The sequence below is a fragment of the Amia ocellicauda genome, chromosome 5 (assembly GCF_036373705.1).
Source record: "Amia ocellicauda isolate fAmiCal2 chromosome 5, fAmiCal2.hap1, whole genome shotgun sequence".
In the NCBI taxonomy this organism is placed as follows: Eukaryota; Metazoa; Chordata; class Actinopteri; order Amiiformes; family Amiidae; genus Amia; species Amia ocellicauda.
This window is the reverse complement of record NC_089854.1, coordinates 280,001-293,870: the sequence shown is the minus strand read 5'-3', so window position 1 is coordinate 293,870 and position 13,870 is coordinate 280,001. Positions and strand designations below refer to the sequence as shown.

Genomic DNA, 13,870 nt, shown 5'->3' with positions numbered 1-13,870 from the left:
AGCATGAAATGCCATAATATGAACCCAAAGAACCGGAGTACTACTCCTGCCTTCACCTCTTCTCCCAGAGCAGCAGGAGGTCAGTGCCCCTGCAGGATATCATCAACTAAAGAAAACAACACGCAGAGCTACACTTCACACAATGCTTTATTGCATTCCTTAAATAATGACAACACAGTACAGTGACGAGTCTTGGGCCCTGTGGCCCCGCAGTCCTCTGTCCACGTCAAGTCCCCTTTCCAGCACTTTGGTCATGAGCATCTGCAAGGGACAGCAAGAGCAGAGGCAGCTGGTGTGTTACTCTGGAGAGCTGAGCACACACCCACACACCACCCCACATGTACTCTGGACACACACACCACCCCACATGTACTCTGGACACATGGACACACACACACCACCCCACATGTACTCTGGACACATGGACACACACACACCACCCCACATGTACTCTGGACACATGGACACACACACACCACCCCACATGTACTCTGGACACACACACACCACCCCACATGTACTCTGGACACACACACACCACCCCACATGTACTCTGGACACACACACACCACCCCACATGTACTCTGGACACACACACACCACCCCACATGTACTCTGGACACACACACACACCACCCCACATGTACTCTGGACACATGGACACACACACACCACCCCACATGTACTCTGGACACATGGACACACACACACCACCCCACATGTACTCTGGACACACACACACACCACCCCACATGTACTCTGGACACACACACACACCACCCCACATGTACTCTGGACACACACACACACACACACACACCACCCCACATGTACTCTGGACGGACCCACACTCACACACACCACCCCACATGTACTCTGGACGGACCCACACTCACACACACCACCCCACATGTACTCTGGACGGACCCACACTCACACACCACCCCACATGTACTCTGGACGGACCCACACTCACACACCACCCCACATGTACTCTGGACGGACCCACACTCACACCACCCCACATGTACTCTGGATGGACACACACTCACACACCACCCCACACGTACTCTGGACGGACACACACACACCACCCCACACGTACTCTGGACACACACACACATACACCACCCCACGCGTACTCTGGACACACACACCACCCCACACGTACTCTGGACACACACACCACCCCACACGTACTCTGGACAGCTGGGCGCACACACACACTCTGGACACACACACACCACCCCACATGTACTCTGGGCAGCTGGGCGCACACACACACCACCCCACATGTACTCTGGACACACACACACACCACCCCAAATGTACTCTGGACACACACACACACCACCCCAAATGTACTCTGGACACACACACACACCACCCCAAATGTACTCTGGACACACACACACACACATACACCACCCCACATGTACTCTGGACACACACACCACCCCACACGTACTCTGGACAGCTGGGCGCACACACACACCACCCCACATGTACTCTGGGCAGCTGGGCGCACACACACACCACCCCACATGTACTCTGGACACACACACACCACCCCAAATGTACTCTGGACACACACACACACACACCACCCCACATGTACTCTGGACACACACACCACCCCACACGTACTCTGGACAGCTGGGCGCACACACACACCACCCCACATGTACTCTGGACACACATACACCACCCCACATGTACTCTGGACACACACACACACCACCCCACATGTACTCTGGACACACACACCACCCCACACGTACTCTGGGCAGCTGGGCGCACACACAGCGCAGCCCCTGGTGCCGCTCTGTGAAATGGCTGACGAGATCCGGATCGCCAGGCCTCGCTGCACCGCGGCGGCGTGTCGCTCTTACCTCCCCGGCTCAGACAGCTGCCTCACCTCCTCCCCGCGGTTAAGAGAGGGGCTGCGGGGACATCAGATCGAAGTCGGACAGATTCCTGGCGACCCAGACCCCGGCTGCGAACAGACCCACATTAACCAGCAGATTCCTGGGAGAAGACGAAAATAAGCCAATAAGCAGGGGATCGATATTTGCAAGAAATGGAAGTCGGCTGGGCGAGCACAGCGGACGGGCCGCTCGGGGTTTTAATCCACGACCCGGCCGACCCACGCTGGAGCGACCTACCTTCTGAAGTCGTTCCTGTCGGTGGCGAAGCGGAAGGCGGTGCTGACCCACTCCTTCACCCCGGAGGGCCTGGGCTCCACTGCTCTCGGCGCGGCCTTCATCCTCGCTGCTCCGCGGCTCGCTGCACTGACACCCGGCCTCGCGCACTCAAGAGCACCGGACGTGTGCGCCACAACAACGAGCTGCTTCCGCCCGGTGCGCCGCTGAAAAGGGTCCGGAAACAAACTGCACTACAGGCATATACGAGTCCCTGCGCCGCTCATGAGCGGAGTGTATGATGTACAAGAGCGTCGAATATCCTCAGCGTCAGTGGTATCATTAGTAATAATAAATACATGGCGCCGTTTCTGGAGATGACAATCTTGTCACCCACCAGTGGATGAGAGTCAGCGATTCATAGGTAATACAACTACTGCGACTGCAGCTTTAAAGCAGTGCGGGCGTCGTGCGTGGACGCTGGAGGGAATCGGCGCGGCGCGGCTCTCAGGCTTTCATACGGGGATGTAGCTCTGCGCTCGCTGCGCCTTTAAGAGGGACTCCGGGGTCATGTGACCCGCGCACAGTGGCTGGAGAGCGGATTCACAACAAAGGCGAGCGGCTCTGTCCCGCACTTGCGACTTCCACAAACACCGCAAAACAGCCCGCTCTCTCTGCAGCGCCCAGCCGAGCCGCCCAGGACAGCCCGGCCGTGCGGGAGCCGCCGCCGCGCCGCAGGACGCACACGGAGACGGTGCGTAAGTAACTTTTCATCTTTTCATCTTGTATTTCAACTGAGCGCGGGCGGTGCGGGCGTCGTGTGCGTCCAGACGCGCCCCAGCACAGGGCTGCACTGAAGTTAACTCGCTTGCCCAAACCGGCGGCGCCCCAGCCCGAGTCTCTCGCACGCCGCGCCGGGGAAACATGGCCGTGACGCCGCCACACTAACTTCGCACACAACCGCCGCGGCCCGCAGCGCGCAGGACAGCGGAGCGGCGCGGTAAAGCCTGGCTTGTGTCCCCGAACAGGAAGTGCCTGTGCCTGGGCGCCGCGGCAGGGAGGCCTGCGCTGAGATTTCGGCTGCTCTTCCTCCGCACAGACCCGCTGCTCTCGCTGACCCCCGCCGACACCCGTAGATGAAGGGCGAGGAGTCGGACTCGGAGGCGCCGTGCGACCGGCCTGCCGGCCTTTTCCACCACGACTCCAGTCCCGGCGAGCCTGACGGCGGCGACCCCGAGGGAAGCCCGGGAGCTGCCGGGGAGATGTCCTATTACTCGGGGAGTGACTGCGAGCAGGTGCGGAGTCGGGCGGGATGGAGGGAGGGAGCTGCGGGTAGATAGGAGTCTTGTCAATTATATTCACACCTCACCGGTGTTTCTTAATCAGTGTGTATTTGCCAGATCAGCAAAAGTGCCGGAAAGGGAGGCTGCAGCGCCCCTCAGCAGGTGCGTGTGCGTGGGGTGGGTCTGGCACCCGGGGGTCCCTTACAGACGGACTGTGAAGGAGGCGATGCGCTCTCGTGTGTGTGTAGTGTGTCTGTGTGTGTAGTGTCTGTAGTGTCTGTGTCTGTGTTGACAGTCGGAGCTTTATTGGTTTCTTTTAAATAAGTAAGACTTGTGAGAACCCAAAACTGCATTACACACTGTTTCCTGAAGGGACGAATTCAGTCAGAAAACAGTGCTGTGTGTGTATGTATGTATATGTATGTAATATATATGCACACACCGTAAAACGTCCAATAGTCGCCGGGTCTCAAATAGCAGCCTGTCTCTAATAAACGCCGGGTTACGCGTTTGTCTTGTTTTAAGTAAATGTATATACCGTATATTAATTAAAAAAAAAAAAAAACACCATCACTTGTGTTATTATTAATTTATATCTCACTTTAACTATGTATTGCTGATAATTGTAGTCATTGATCTAACTGTCAGCTGTGACATAAACAATGGATTAGTGAAGTATAGTGTTGTTGGTTATGTTTAAAGCGTATTTCCAGTTTTGTTGAAGTGCTTTGTGTGTATTTAGCAGAGTTCACAGTATGTCGACTCACAGACTGCTAACACAATTACCGGTGTCTTGTTTTCAGTCCAGTGTATAGTTCACTACACATTGAATGTGATTTGTTTGAATCTTGGAAAGCAATTAAAAAATAATGACAAAAATAATAAATTAAAGCCTGGCCTATTAGCCTACTTCTACAATGAAGCAATGTTTCCAGGCTCCTCTTACCCTGCATGAATCTGCGGTGTCTCTCTATTTATGAGTGTTTAATATAATCGCCTCCAGTTGACGCCGCAGTTAATTGGAGTTAAGTTATTTGAAGTTTTACAGTATATATCGCTCTCCTGTTGTCTGCTTCTGACACTCGCAGGTGAAAGTGGAGGAGACGGAGTTTCTGAGTGACTACGACGATGCCTGCGAACCCCCCTACTCCGCGCCCCCCAGCGTCCCCGAGGCCAGACGCAGAGCCGCGCGGGACACCTGGACCGACTCCGGCAGCGACAGCGAGGAGGACGGCGGGGTGAGGCTGTCTGTGTCCGTCTGTGTCCCCCTGTGGATCTCTGAAGTATAGTTGTATATACAAAACCACTTTAGAATAGCAGAGGCTCGGTGAGTAACAGTGTTGTGTGTGTGTGAAACAGGAGCCAGCGATGAAGAGGCCGGCCCTCAACCCCCCAGACCTGGACGCCGCCCCCTCCCTCAACATCCTGTCCCAGCTGGAGCTGTCCCTGCAGCGGGAGCAGGGCGAGCCGGCGGCAGGGCTGGAGTGTGCGCCGCGCGGCGACAGCGACTGGGAGGAGGAGGAGGCTGCGCTGTTCCGGCGCTCCAAGGATGACCTCATCGCCGAGATCAAGGTCCTGCGCGCCAAGCTGGCCCGCTCCGCCCGCGAGACGCGCCGCCTGCGCCAGTCCCTCACACTGTGCCGTGGTGAGCGTCGGGGCCGGGGGGTGCGGGGGGCACGGGCATGGGGACCCGAGGGCCGACTCTCACTCTCTCTCTCCCTCTCTGCAGTGCTGCCCAAGGCAGTGAAGACGTTCTCCCGGCTGGTGGACCGGGCTGAGTCTCTGCTGCAGGACTCTGGTGAGGATGCGCCCCCCACCGCGCCCCCGCTGTTCCCCAGCCCCAGCTCCCTGTCAAGTCCCACCTCCTCCGCCTCGGCCAGCCCCCTGCAGGGCAGCCCCGCCAGCCCCCCCGCGCCCGACAGGAAGTGGGTGAGTCACACAGAGAGACGCACACACGTATGTATTTATACACACACACGTGAAGATCCTGTTTGCCCTGTGTTTGAACGGGATCCTGTCTGTGTTCCAGGACACCAGCGCCGGCCCGGACTGGAGCGCAGCCGCACAGACGCCCTACTCCCAGGTGAGCCCCGTCCCTCTGTCTGTGGACCTCCTTGTCCCTCTCTCTCTCTTTCAACTGGCCCGTCTGTCACCATTTTCCATTTCCATTTCCGTCCCTCTGGTCGCCTGTCCTGCCTCTGTCCTCGTCCCTCCCCGTGATGCCGCCCCTCTTGTCCCCAGATCCGGCTGGAGCCGGGGCAGATTGAGCGGCTCAACCGGTCGACGCCGCAGAAGTTCGTGAACGACCTGATGCAGTCGCTGTACAGCACGGAGTTCATGGCGACGCACAGCGTGACGGGCGCGCGCTCCTCCTCTTCCAAGTACCGCGAGACCAAGCCGGCCATGGACCGTGCCGAGGTGCAGGCCATCCTGGGTGAGGGATGTGTGGGCCCCGGGGCCTCACGGCTGTGTGCGCGGGTTGTGTGTGTGTGTGTGTGTGTGTTTGAGACAGTGATTGACAGTGTCTGTTGGTGTTGTCTGTCTGGTGCGTGTGAGTATTGTGACTGTTTTATAGTGTGTATTGTAATGTTGTGTGGTTTGTGACTGGTGTGTGTTAGTGTATTGTGCTGTGTGACTCTGTATGACTTGTACTGTCTGTGTTAGTGTGTTTGCATTACTGTTACAGTGGGTCTATTGTGTGTGTCTGTTGTATTATCACTGTTACAGTGTGTATTGTGACTGTGGGTCAATCACACCGAAGTGAAAGCTCCGGACTAAACTAGTCTGCAGGTTTGATCCCCATTGCAACCAACTCGGTGGCTGACGTTCGTGTCCAGCTGCGGACTGAATAAGGTCTCCATTGCAGCGAGCCCAGAACCAGCACTGCTGCCCTAGAGGAGACTGGGACTGACTCAGTCCTGCTCCAGCTACGCACTAAGGTGTGCTAGTGGAGACGAGGCCCAGCCTCTTCACTGATTCCACTGCCTGTTTAGTAGCAGAACAGACCTGATCCTCAGTTAGGCACTAAGGCTGGGGATCAGCTGGTCTCCGCTCCGCTCCAGCTCTTTTCTCGTTGCAGTGGGAACTAACTTTAGTCTGCAGCTGGGGATGATCCTGAGATCGTACTAGTGAGTACACAACTCCGTACAGAGCTCCATACTAACTCGGCGATTGACCGTGTGTCTGTGTGTGGTGTGTGACTGTTAGTATGTGTGTTGTATTGTTGCGTTGTGTGACTGTGGGCTCTCCCTGTTCCCAGACGTGACGAAGCACCTGTTCCCGGACATGACCGACACGCTGATCCGCAGGATGATGGGCCAGAAACTCAACAACTGCACCAAGAAGTTCGCCGCCAGCCGGGTCAAGTCTGAGTTCTACCCCCTGATGAACTGCCCGGTCAGTCCCGGTCCGATACCCAACCTGGCGCTGACTAACCCCCCAGCACGTTAACGATGCGCAGGGTCGACGGGGTGCCTTCCTCGGGTTTCTGGACCCGGCAGTGAAAGTGATGATGCTAATTGTAATCCACAGCAGTAACGAAGATGCTGATAATGCTGGTTGTGTCTTTGTGCCGTTGCGTTTCAGAAGGCCGAGTCCCAGGAGGCCGAGCCGTCACCATGATGCTGCGCTGGCTGGCACCCCCCCCCCGAGCAGAGCGCACCCCCCCTGGACCCCCAGAGCCGGTGCGCCGCCAGGACGCCCGATGTGCACACGGCCTCGGCCTCGCCTGGATTGTGGGAGCCCCCGCTGGGTGGGGAGTTCCTCTGATGTCACGGTCGCCCCCCCCACGGCACGCGGACCCCACCCGGGGGAAACGTGGCTCACCGGCTCTGCCCATGTGGGCGAGAGCACTGTACTGAGCGCTGCGGCCGGCGTGTGGCCGTTGGCAGCACCGTGGAGGACAGGCCTGGAGCGTGTGCCGGCGCTCTGCGGGGATCAAGGATACTTTTGTTGCTGTTGTCATCCTATTTTTATTTATTGTTCCCTTGGGTTGTGTTGCTGACTCCGGCACTGTGGCGGGGCTGCGTGGTGATGTGGGAGAGGCGCCGCACCGATCACTGAGCTCCTGCTTTCCTAGACTAGCTTGTGGTAGAGATGATGATGATGAAATAAAGACTTTCCACTTTTCACACTGTTCTGTCTGCACCATGTCATTGAGGTCTGACCTCCCGTGCGCGTGTGTGTGTGTGTGTGTGCTGGATCTGTGAGAGTGCACCCGTGTTTGCGTGCGTGCGTGCGTGAGAGACGGATCTGTGAGAGTTTTACCCGTTCACTCATTAACTCTTGACAAAACGAAAGGCCACGATGTCTGCTTCCAGACGGGGCGGAGGCTGGTGGGATATTTGCGGTGGGGCGGCGTGGCCAGGCTGGGGCTCGGGGACAGTGTGAGAGAGCCAGCCATCGGTGGGATGTAGGGGGTGGGGGCTGGACTCTCACTGCGACTGGCCAGGGGACGCAGGTCACCCCTGTGATTGGCCGAGGGAGCGGGTGAGGGGCTGTTGGGGTCCCCGTGGTGAGTGAAGCGGCCGCGGTATCAGACCATGCTGGCGGCCAGCGCCCCACAGACCACAGCCTCTTCCCCCCCCCCCCGCTGTGTCCCAGCAGCGTCACCTGCAGGAGAGACGGGGAACTGCGGCTCAGATAGCACGGGGTAGGGAGGGGCTATGAACAGTTCCTGCCCACGAGACCGCGGACAGGAAGCACTGATGCATGCTGGGAGAGACGTGGGCACGATGGCCAGCAGGGAGCCGAGGACTGTCCCTGGGGTGAGTTTGTGAGAGTGGTACCTCTGCCTGGGTTGCCCCCGAATGCGTGGATGTTGCTCCAGGAGGCCATAGGGGCAGGGCGAAAAAGCTGTGATAGTGTCTGGTCCTGATGCCCTGCACTGGATTCTGCGCAGTCCACACCACGGGTGGCTCGGGAACAGGGTTCGGGCCTGGCTCAGCCAGCCCAGGCCAGAGCAGACACAGCAGCAGGACGGAGCTGCGTCTCCACATGGCGCTGGTGTGTCCCCTGTGTCCGGTCTGTGTGTCTGTGGTCCTGCCCTCTACTCTGAAAACAGACTGAGTGTCTGAGTCTCCTGTTATCAGCACAAGCCTCTGTCTAAAGGGGCAGCTATGGGTCACTCTGAGAGGTTTACCTTCTGTACTTATTCACACTGCAAAAGAGGGTTGATTGTTATTATTATGGTCAGATAAACACTACGGGTCCATGTCAACGAACTGAAAGCAGCACTGATTGAAGATGATCCGGTGGTTAGTGCGCAGCTCCAGACTAAACTAGTCTGCAGGTTTGATTCCCATTGCAACCAACTCGGCGGCTGAAGTTCGTGTCCAGCTGCGGACTGAACAAAGTCTCCATTGCAGCGAGCCCAGAACCAGCACTGCTGCCCTAGAGGAGACTGGGACTGACTCAGTCCTGCTCCAGCTACGCACTAAGGGCAACAAATCGTGCCAATCACAATGCATTGACTACTTTTGTTACTGAACTACTCGTAACTCGATTCATAACCACTAATCGTTTTGCTTTACATATCAAATAGTTACATTTTTGTTTGTGACATTGACAATATCATATATTAATAATGCTCTGGTGTACACTGGTGACATTGACACCACAGCTAACAAAAAACATAATTAAAATAAGAACCAGTGTACACATTGTCGGTTGAAAGGTTTTATTATTATTATTATTTAGTTCATATATCCAGGGTGGCTTACAAATTATAAGTGCAATATAAAGTGCAAAAATACAGTGCAGTTCAAGGCATAAAACATTACAAATTCCAATTTACACAAGTGAATAGGCCTACAATATATGAGGTCTTACATCCTGGATTATAAGAGCTGATGAGTGCAGACAAGATGTTAGGTCTCAGTCAAGGGCCAGGGGAGAGGGAGCATAGGGGAGATCAAAATAGCAATACGAGTACTGGTAACACAAGGCAAGTAGTGTGATAAAACGTAGTAAAGTGCAATCTCACAGGAGATTTCATAGTATATTATTAAATACGATGAAATAACTGAGAATATATTGAAAGCTCTACAGGAATTAACCCACTGGAATTGGCATGCAATATTCAATGAATAATATAATACAGTTGCTCTGTATGTAGCCTATAGCCTTCGTGTATTAGTAAATGCCAGGACAGTGCATCAGCGCACCGTGTCCCCACAATTGTTACCACGGATAACTACACTTTACTGCGTGTTTTCCACGACACACCACATTACACCTTACTGTATTTTACCACAGTAGATGTCGTTTTATTCGTCCTGATTGAGTGTGGGATTGAGTTTCACTTTTAGTTTTCTTTTGTTTTTGTTCTGATGTCCTTGTTGCGTCCATGTCGCCCCACTGGGTGTGCTCCCCGCTCTGGCCCTCAGGGGCGCTGTGGGGCCTCGGCCGGCTCTGCGCGTCGGCCCTCTTGCCGCTCGCTCTTCCTGGCCGGAGCTCCTGCCAACGTCACGGCATCGCTGCGCAGGAGAACCAGGAAGCGGCCGGGCAGTCTGAGCGGGACCGGAGACACGGACGCAGGAAAGACCGGGAGACGAGGCCGCTGTGCCGAGGGAGAGACTGCATCGCCGAGGCGCGGCTCCACTGCTGCCGAATTCCTTTCACGGAGGAAACGGGCCTGGGAACCTCGACAGCGCTGCAGGTGAGGGATCAGCGGGACGGACGGATCCGCAGGGAGTCTCTCTCCCACTCTGTCTGTCTGTCTGTCTGTCTGTCTCTCTCTCACTCCGTGGGACGGGAGGCTCGTTACTCTCCGCACTGATTTCTGTTACTTGTCGTAGAGGCGAGCGGGGGGGGGTTCGTCACAACACGGAATAGAAGCCCTGAGATCATCCGACTGAGCAGCGTGTGACCCGACTACTGCGACACACACACACTGACACACACACACACACACACAGACAGACACACACACACACTGACACACACAGACAGACAGACAGACACACACACACTGACACACACACACAGACAGACACACACACACTGACACACACACACACACACAGACAGACACACACACACTGACACACACACACACACACACAGACAGACACACACACACACTGACACACACAGACAGACAGACAGACACACACACACTGACACACACACACAGACAGACACACACACACTGACACACACACACACACACAGACAGACAGACACACACACACACTGACACACACAGACAGACACACACACACACTGACACACACAGACAGACAGACAGACACACACACACTGACACACACACAGACAGACACACACACACTGACACACACACACACACACAGACAGACACACACACACAGACAGACAGACACACACACACACTGACACACACAGACAGACAGACACACACACACACACACACACAGACAGACACACACACACACTGACACACACAGACAGACAGACAGACACACACACACTGACACACACACACAGACAGACACACACACACTGACACACACACACACACACAGACAGACAGACACACACACACACTGACACACACAGACAGACACACACACACACTGACACACACAGACAGACAGACAGACACACACACACTGACACACACACAGACAGACACACACACACTGACACACACACACACACACAGACAGACACACACACACAGACAGACAGACACACACACACACTGACACACACAGACAGACAGACACACACACACACTGACACACACAGACAGACACACACACACACTGACACACACAGACAGACAGACAGACACACACACACTGACACACACACACAGACAGACACACACACACTGACAGACACACACACACTGACACACACAGACAGACAGACAGACACACACACACTGACACACACAGACAGACAAACACACACACTGACACACACAGACAGACAAACACACACACTGACACACACAGACAGACAGACACACACTGACACACACAGACAGACACACACACACACACACTGACACACACAGACAGACACACACACACTGACACACACAGACAGACAGACACACACACACTGACACACACAGACAGACAGACACACACACACTGACAGACAGACAGACACACACTGACACAGACAGACAGACAGACACACACACTGACACACAGACACACACTGACACAGACTGACACACACACACTGTCACAGACACACACTGTCACAGACAGACACACACACACACACTGACACACACACACTGACACACACACACACTCTGTCACAGACAGACAGACACACACACTGACACACACACACACACTGTCACACACACACACTCTGTCACAGACAGACACACACACTGTCACAGACACACACACACTGACACACACACACTCTGTCACAGACAGACAGACACACACACTCTGTCACAGACAGACAGACACACACACTGACACACAGACATACACTGACACGCACACACACTGACACACAGACACACACTGACACACACACACACTCTGTCACAGACAGACAGACACACACTGACACACAGACACACACAGACAGACAGACACACACAGCCTGAGCTGCCACTCGCTTCACTCTCCTGATGATGGACACACTGGTCTGATTACAGGCTGCACTGGGCGGGTGGGGTATTTATAGCTGGGATGTTTCCAGGCACCCCCAGATCCGCACAGCTGAGCTCGAGGCTCGCTGTGTCTAGAAACACAGCCTGGTCCATCTGTGTGTGTGTGTTTGTGTGTGTGTCTGTCTGTCTGTCTGTGTTAGTCTGTGTCAGTGTGTGTCTGTCTGTCTTTGTGTGAATAGCTATAATGTAACTCTGCCTTGGCTGTCTGTCTGTCTGCCTGACTGTCCGCACTTCGAGTTATATCATATAATGTCTGTGTGTCCGCAGTGCCGTCTGATTGGGTGAGCCATGGCCACAGGGGGCGGAGACGACCCCTTGATGCCCAATCGGATGGAGGAGAGCAGAGAGGGGCCCACCCAGGAGGCAGGTAGTGACACTTCACCTTCCTCTTCACTTCACTGTCAGAGCTGTGCCAGTAAAGCACGAGAGAGAGGGGCCGCTGTGTGGAGACCCTCCTGTGTGCAGCCCACCCTCCCTGTCAGATTACCCAGCATCCCCCTCTCCAGCTCTCTGAAAACTTAGGTTTATGGCTGGGATGGGCTGGTGGCAGAGTCCAAGTTGCAGGTCACACACGTGACACACACACACAATCAGGAGGTGTAGTTTTGCATATAACAGTTCAGTTCTCTTGAAAATGTGACTCTGGAGGTTCTTATGCAATCAGGAAGCGAACCCCACGTTTCACCCACAAATACTGTTTGCTGGTTTAGGCTGTTAAGTACCAGCGAGTGAGGGTAGAGCTTTGATATGTGTCTGTTCATTGACATATAGTTAATGGCCATTGTTAATGGCATCTTAACTGTTCAGTTGGATATTGGGCTGTATTCATCCAGGGGGTTACAAAGGTATTTCCCTCATTTTTTTGTAAATGCAATAAAATGCAAGTAAAGTTAACATGCATAGATAGACAGAGCTACAGTTTGATCTAAAGATGTTGTGTGGGAGCGAGTCATGTTTCAGTCATTTTGTGTCTTACTTGTACTTTTGTTTGTGTCAGAAATAACACATTGCTGTAAACCCCTTGATGAATTGCCCCGGTTGTGTAAAGCAGCAATATAGTTTGAAATGTCTGGCAGTAGCAGTAAAATAGTCCAGATGGATATTTAGGGGACGTCACAGGTTACACTGTATTGTATATTTGTAGGCAAAACAATCATCACACAACATCGCAATGCTGAGTATGATATTCATACAGCATACATTCGTACAGCAGCCTATTGTTGTGTTCAATAACTGCATACAGTGCGTTTAAATAGACAGCTTGATGCGTCACTATTCAGACTGTTGTCACAGAGTCTGAAAATTGTTGTGCTGCTCACATCTGTGCACGTTCTGCACAATGTGAAGCACCCGTGTATTATTTGGTTGTATCAGTAGACTGTCACGTGTCTTTGGGGGTGACTGTATGTAGTTACAGTATTACCTTCATATTAGGGCTGTGCGATATGACAATATACACTCACCTAAAGGATTATTAGGAACACCTGTTCAATTTCTCATTAATGCAATTATCTAACCAACCAATCACATGGCAGTTGCTTCAATGCATTTAGGGGTGTGGTCCTGGTCAAGACAATCTCCTGAACTCCAAACTGAATGTCTGAATGGGAAAGAAAGGTGATTTAAGCAATTTTGAGCGTGGCATGGTTGTTGGTGCCAGACGGGCCGGTCTGAGTATTTCACAATCTGCTCAGTTACTGGGATTTTCACGTACAACCATTTCTAGGGTTTACAAAGAATGGTGTGAAAAGGGAAAAACATCCAGTATGCGGCAGTCCTGTGGGCGAAAATGCCTTGTTGATGCTAGAGGTCAG

General features: G+C 53.9%; 3 protein-coding genes across 7 annotated transcripts in view; 2 read left to right on the top strand and 1 right to left on the bottom strand.

Annotated features, from left to right (window-relative positions):
• Nucleotides 1-129: 129 nt before the first annotated feature.
• On the bottom strand, nucleotides 130-2,324 carry tomm6 (translocase of outer mitochondrial membrane 6 homolog (yeast)). Its single transcript, XM_066703032.1, has 3 exons — nucleotides 2,166-2,324; nucleotides 1,893-2,028; nucleotides 130-261 (listed from the first exon to the last, which is right to left on the bottom strand). Exons 1-2 carry the CDS (start codon nucleotides 2,264-2,266, stop codon nucleotides 1,932-1,934), a joined length of 198 nt encoding a protein of 65 aa, XP_066559129.1. The 5' UTR covers nucleotides 2,267-2,324; the 3' UTR covers nucleotides 130-261; nucleotides 1,893-1,931.
• A 101-nt stretch (nucleotides 2,325-2,425) lies between these two features.
• Nucleotides 2,426-7,554, top strand: LOC136749085 (BEN domain-containing protein 6). Of its 5 annotated transcripts, none has more exons than XM_066703026.1 (9): nucleotides 2,426-2,895; nucleotides 3,241-3,436; nucleotides 4,513-4,662; nucleotides 4,784-5,069; nucleotides 5,154-5,353; nucleotides 5,454-5,507; nucleotides 5,666-5,858; nucleotides 6,684-6,820; nucleotides 7,010-7,554. In XM_066703026.1, exons 2-9 carry the CDS (start codon nucleotides 3,278-3,280, stop codon nucleotides 7,043-7,045), a joined length of 1,215 nt encoding a protein of 404 aa, XP_066559123.1. In that variant the 5' UTR covers nucleotides 2,426-2,895; nucleotides 3,241-3,277; the 3' UTR covers nucleotides 7,046-7,554. The 5 variants fall into 5 exon arrangements, with proteins under 5 accessions (XP_066559123.1, XP_066559121.1, XP_066559122.1 ...); XM_066703024.1 differs by having other exon boundaries at nucleotides 3,170-3,436; XM_066703025.1 differs by having other exon boundaries at nucleotides 2,426-2,899.
• A 2,302-nt stretch (nucleotides 7,555-9,856) lies between these two features.
• The window catches only part of LOC136749080 (bcl-2 homologous antagonist/killer), a 15,120-nt gene continuing 11,106 nt past the window's right edge, over nucleotides 9,857-13,870 (top strand). The window contains exons 1-2 of the mRNA XM_066703017.1: nucleotides 9,857-10,082; nucleotides 12,324-12,423. Coding sequence (XP_066559114.1) covers nucleotides 12,345-12,423 — 79 coding nt within the window. The 5' untranslated portion in view covers nucleotides 9,857-10,082; nucleotides 12,324-12,344. The remainder of the gene's footprint in view (nucleotides 10,083-12,323; nucleotides 12,424-13,870) is intronic.

Excerpts from the sequence above, each read along its gene's own strand:
- LOC136749085 (XM_066703026.1), top strand. The coding sequence starts at position 3,278 with ATGAAGGGCGAGGAGTCGGACTCGGAGGCGCCGTGCGACCGGCCTGCC. Across the intron at positions 3,437-4,512 it reads CGGGGAGTGACTGCGAGCAG|GTGAAAGTGGAGGAGACGGA; the intron begins GTGCGGAGTCGG and ends TGACACTCGCAG. Across the intron at positions 5,354-5,453 it reads CCGCGCCCGACAGGAAGTGG|GACACCAGCGCCGGCCCGGA; the intron begins GTGAGTCACACA and ends TCTGTGTTCCAG.
- tomm6 (XM_066703032.1), bottom strand. The coding sequence starts at position 2,266 with ATGAAGGCCGCGCCGAGAGCAGTGGAGCCCAGGCCCTCCGGGGTGAAG. Across the intron at positions 2,029-2,165 it reads GACAGGAACGACTTCAGAAG|GAATCTGCTGGTTAATGTGG; the intron begins GTAGGTCGCTCC and ends GTCTTCTCCCAG.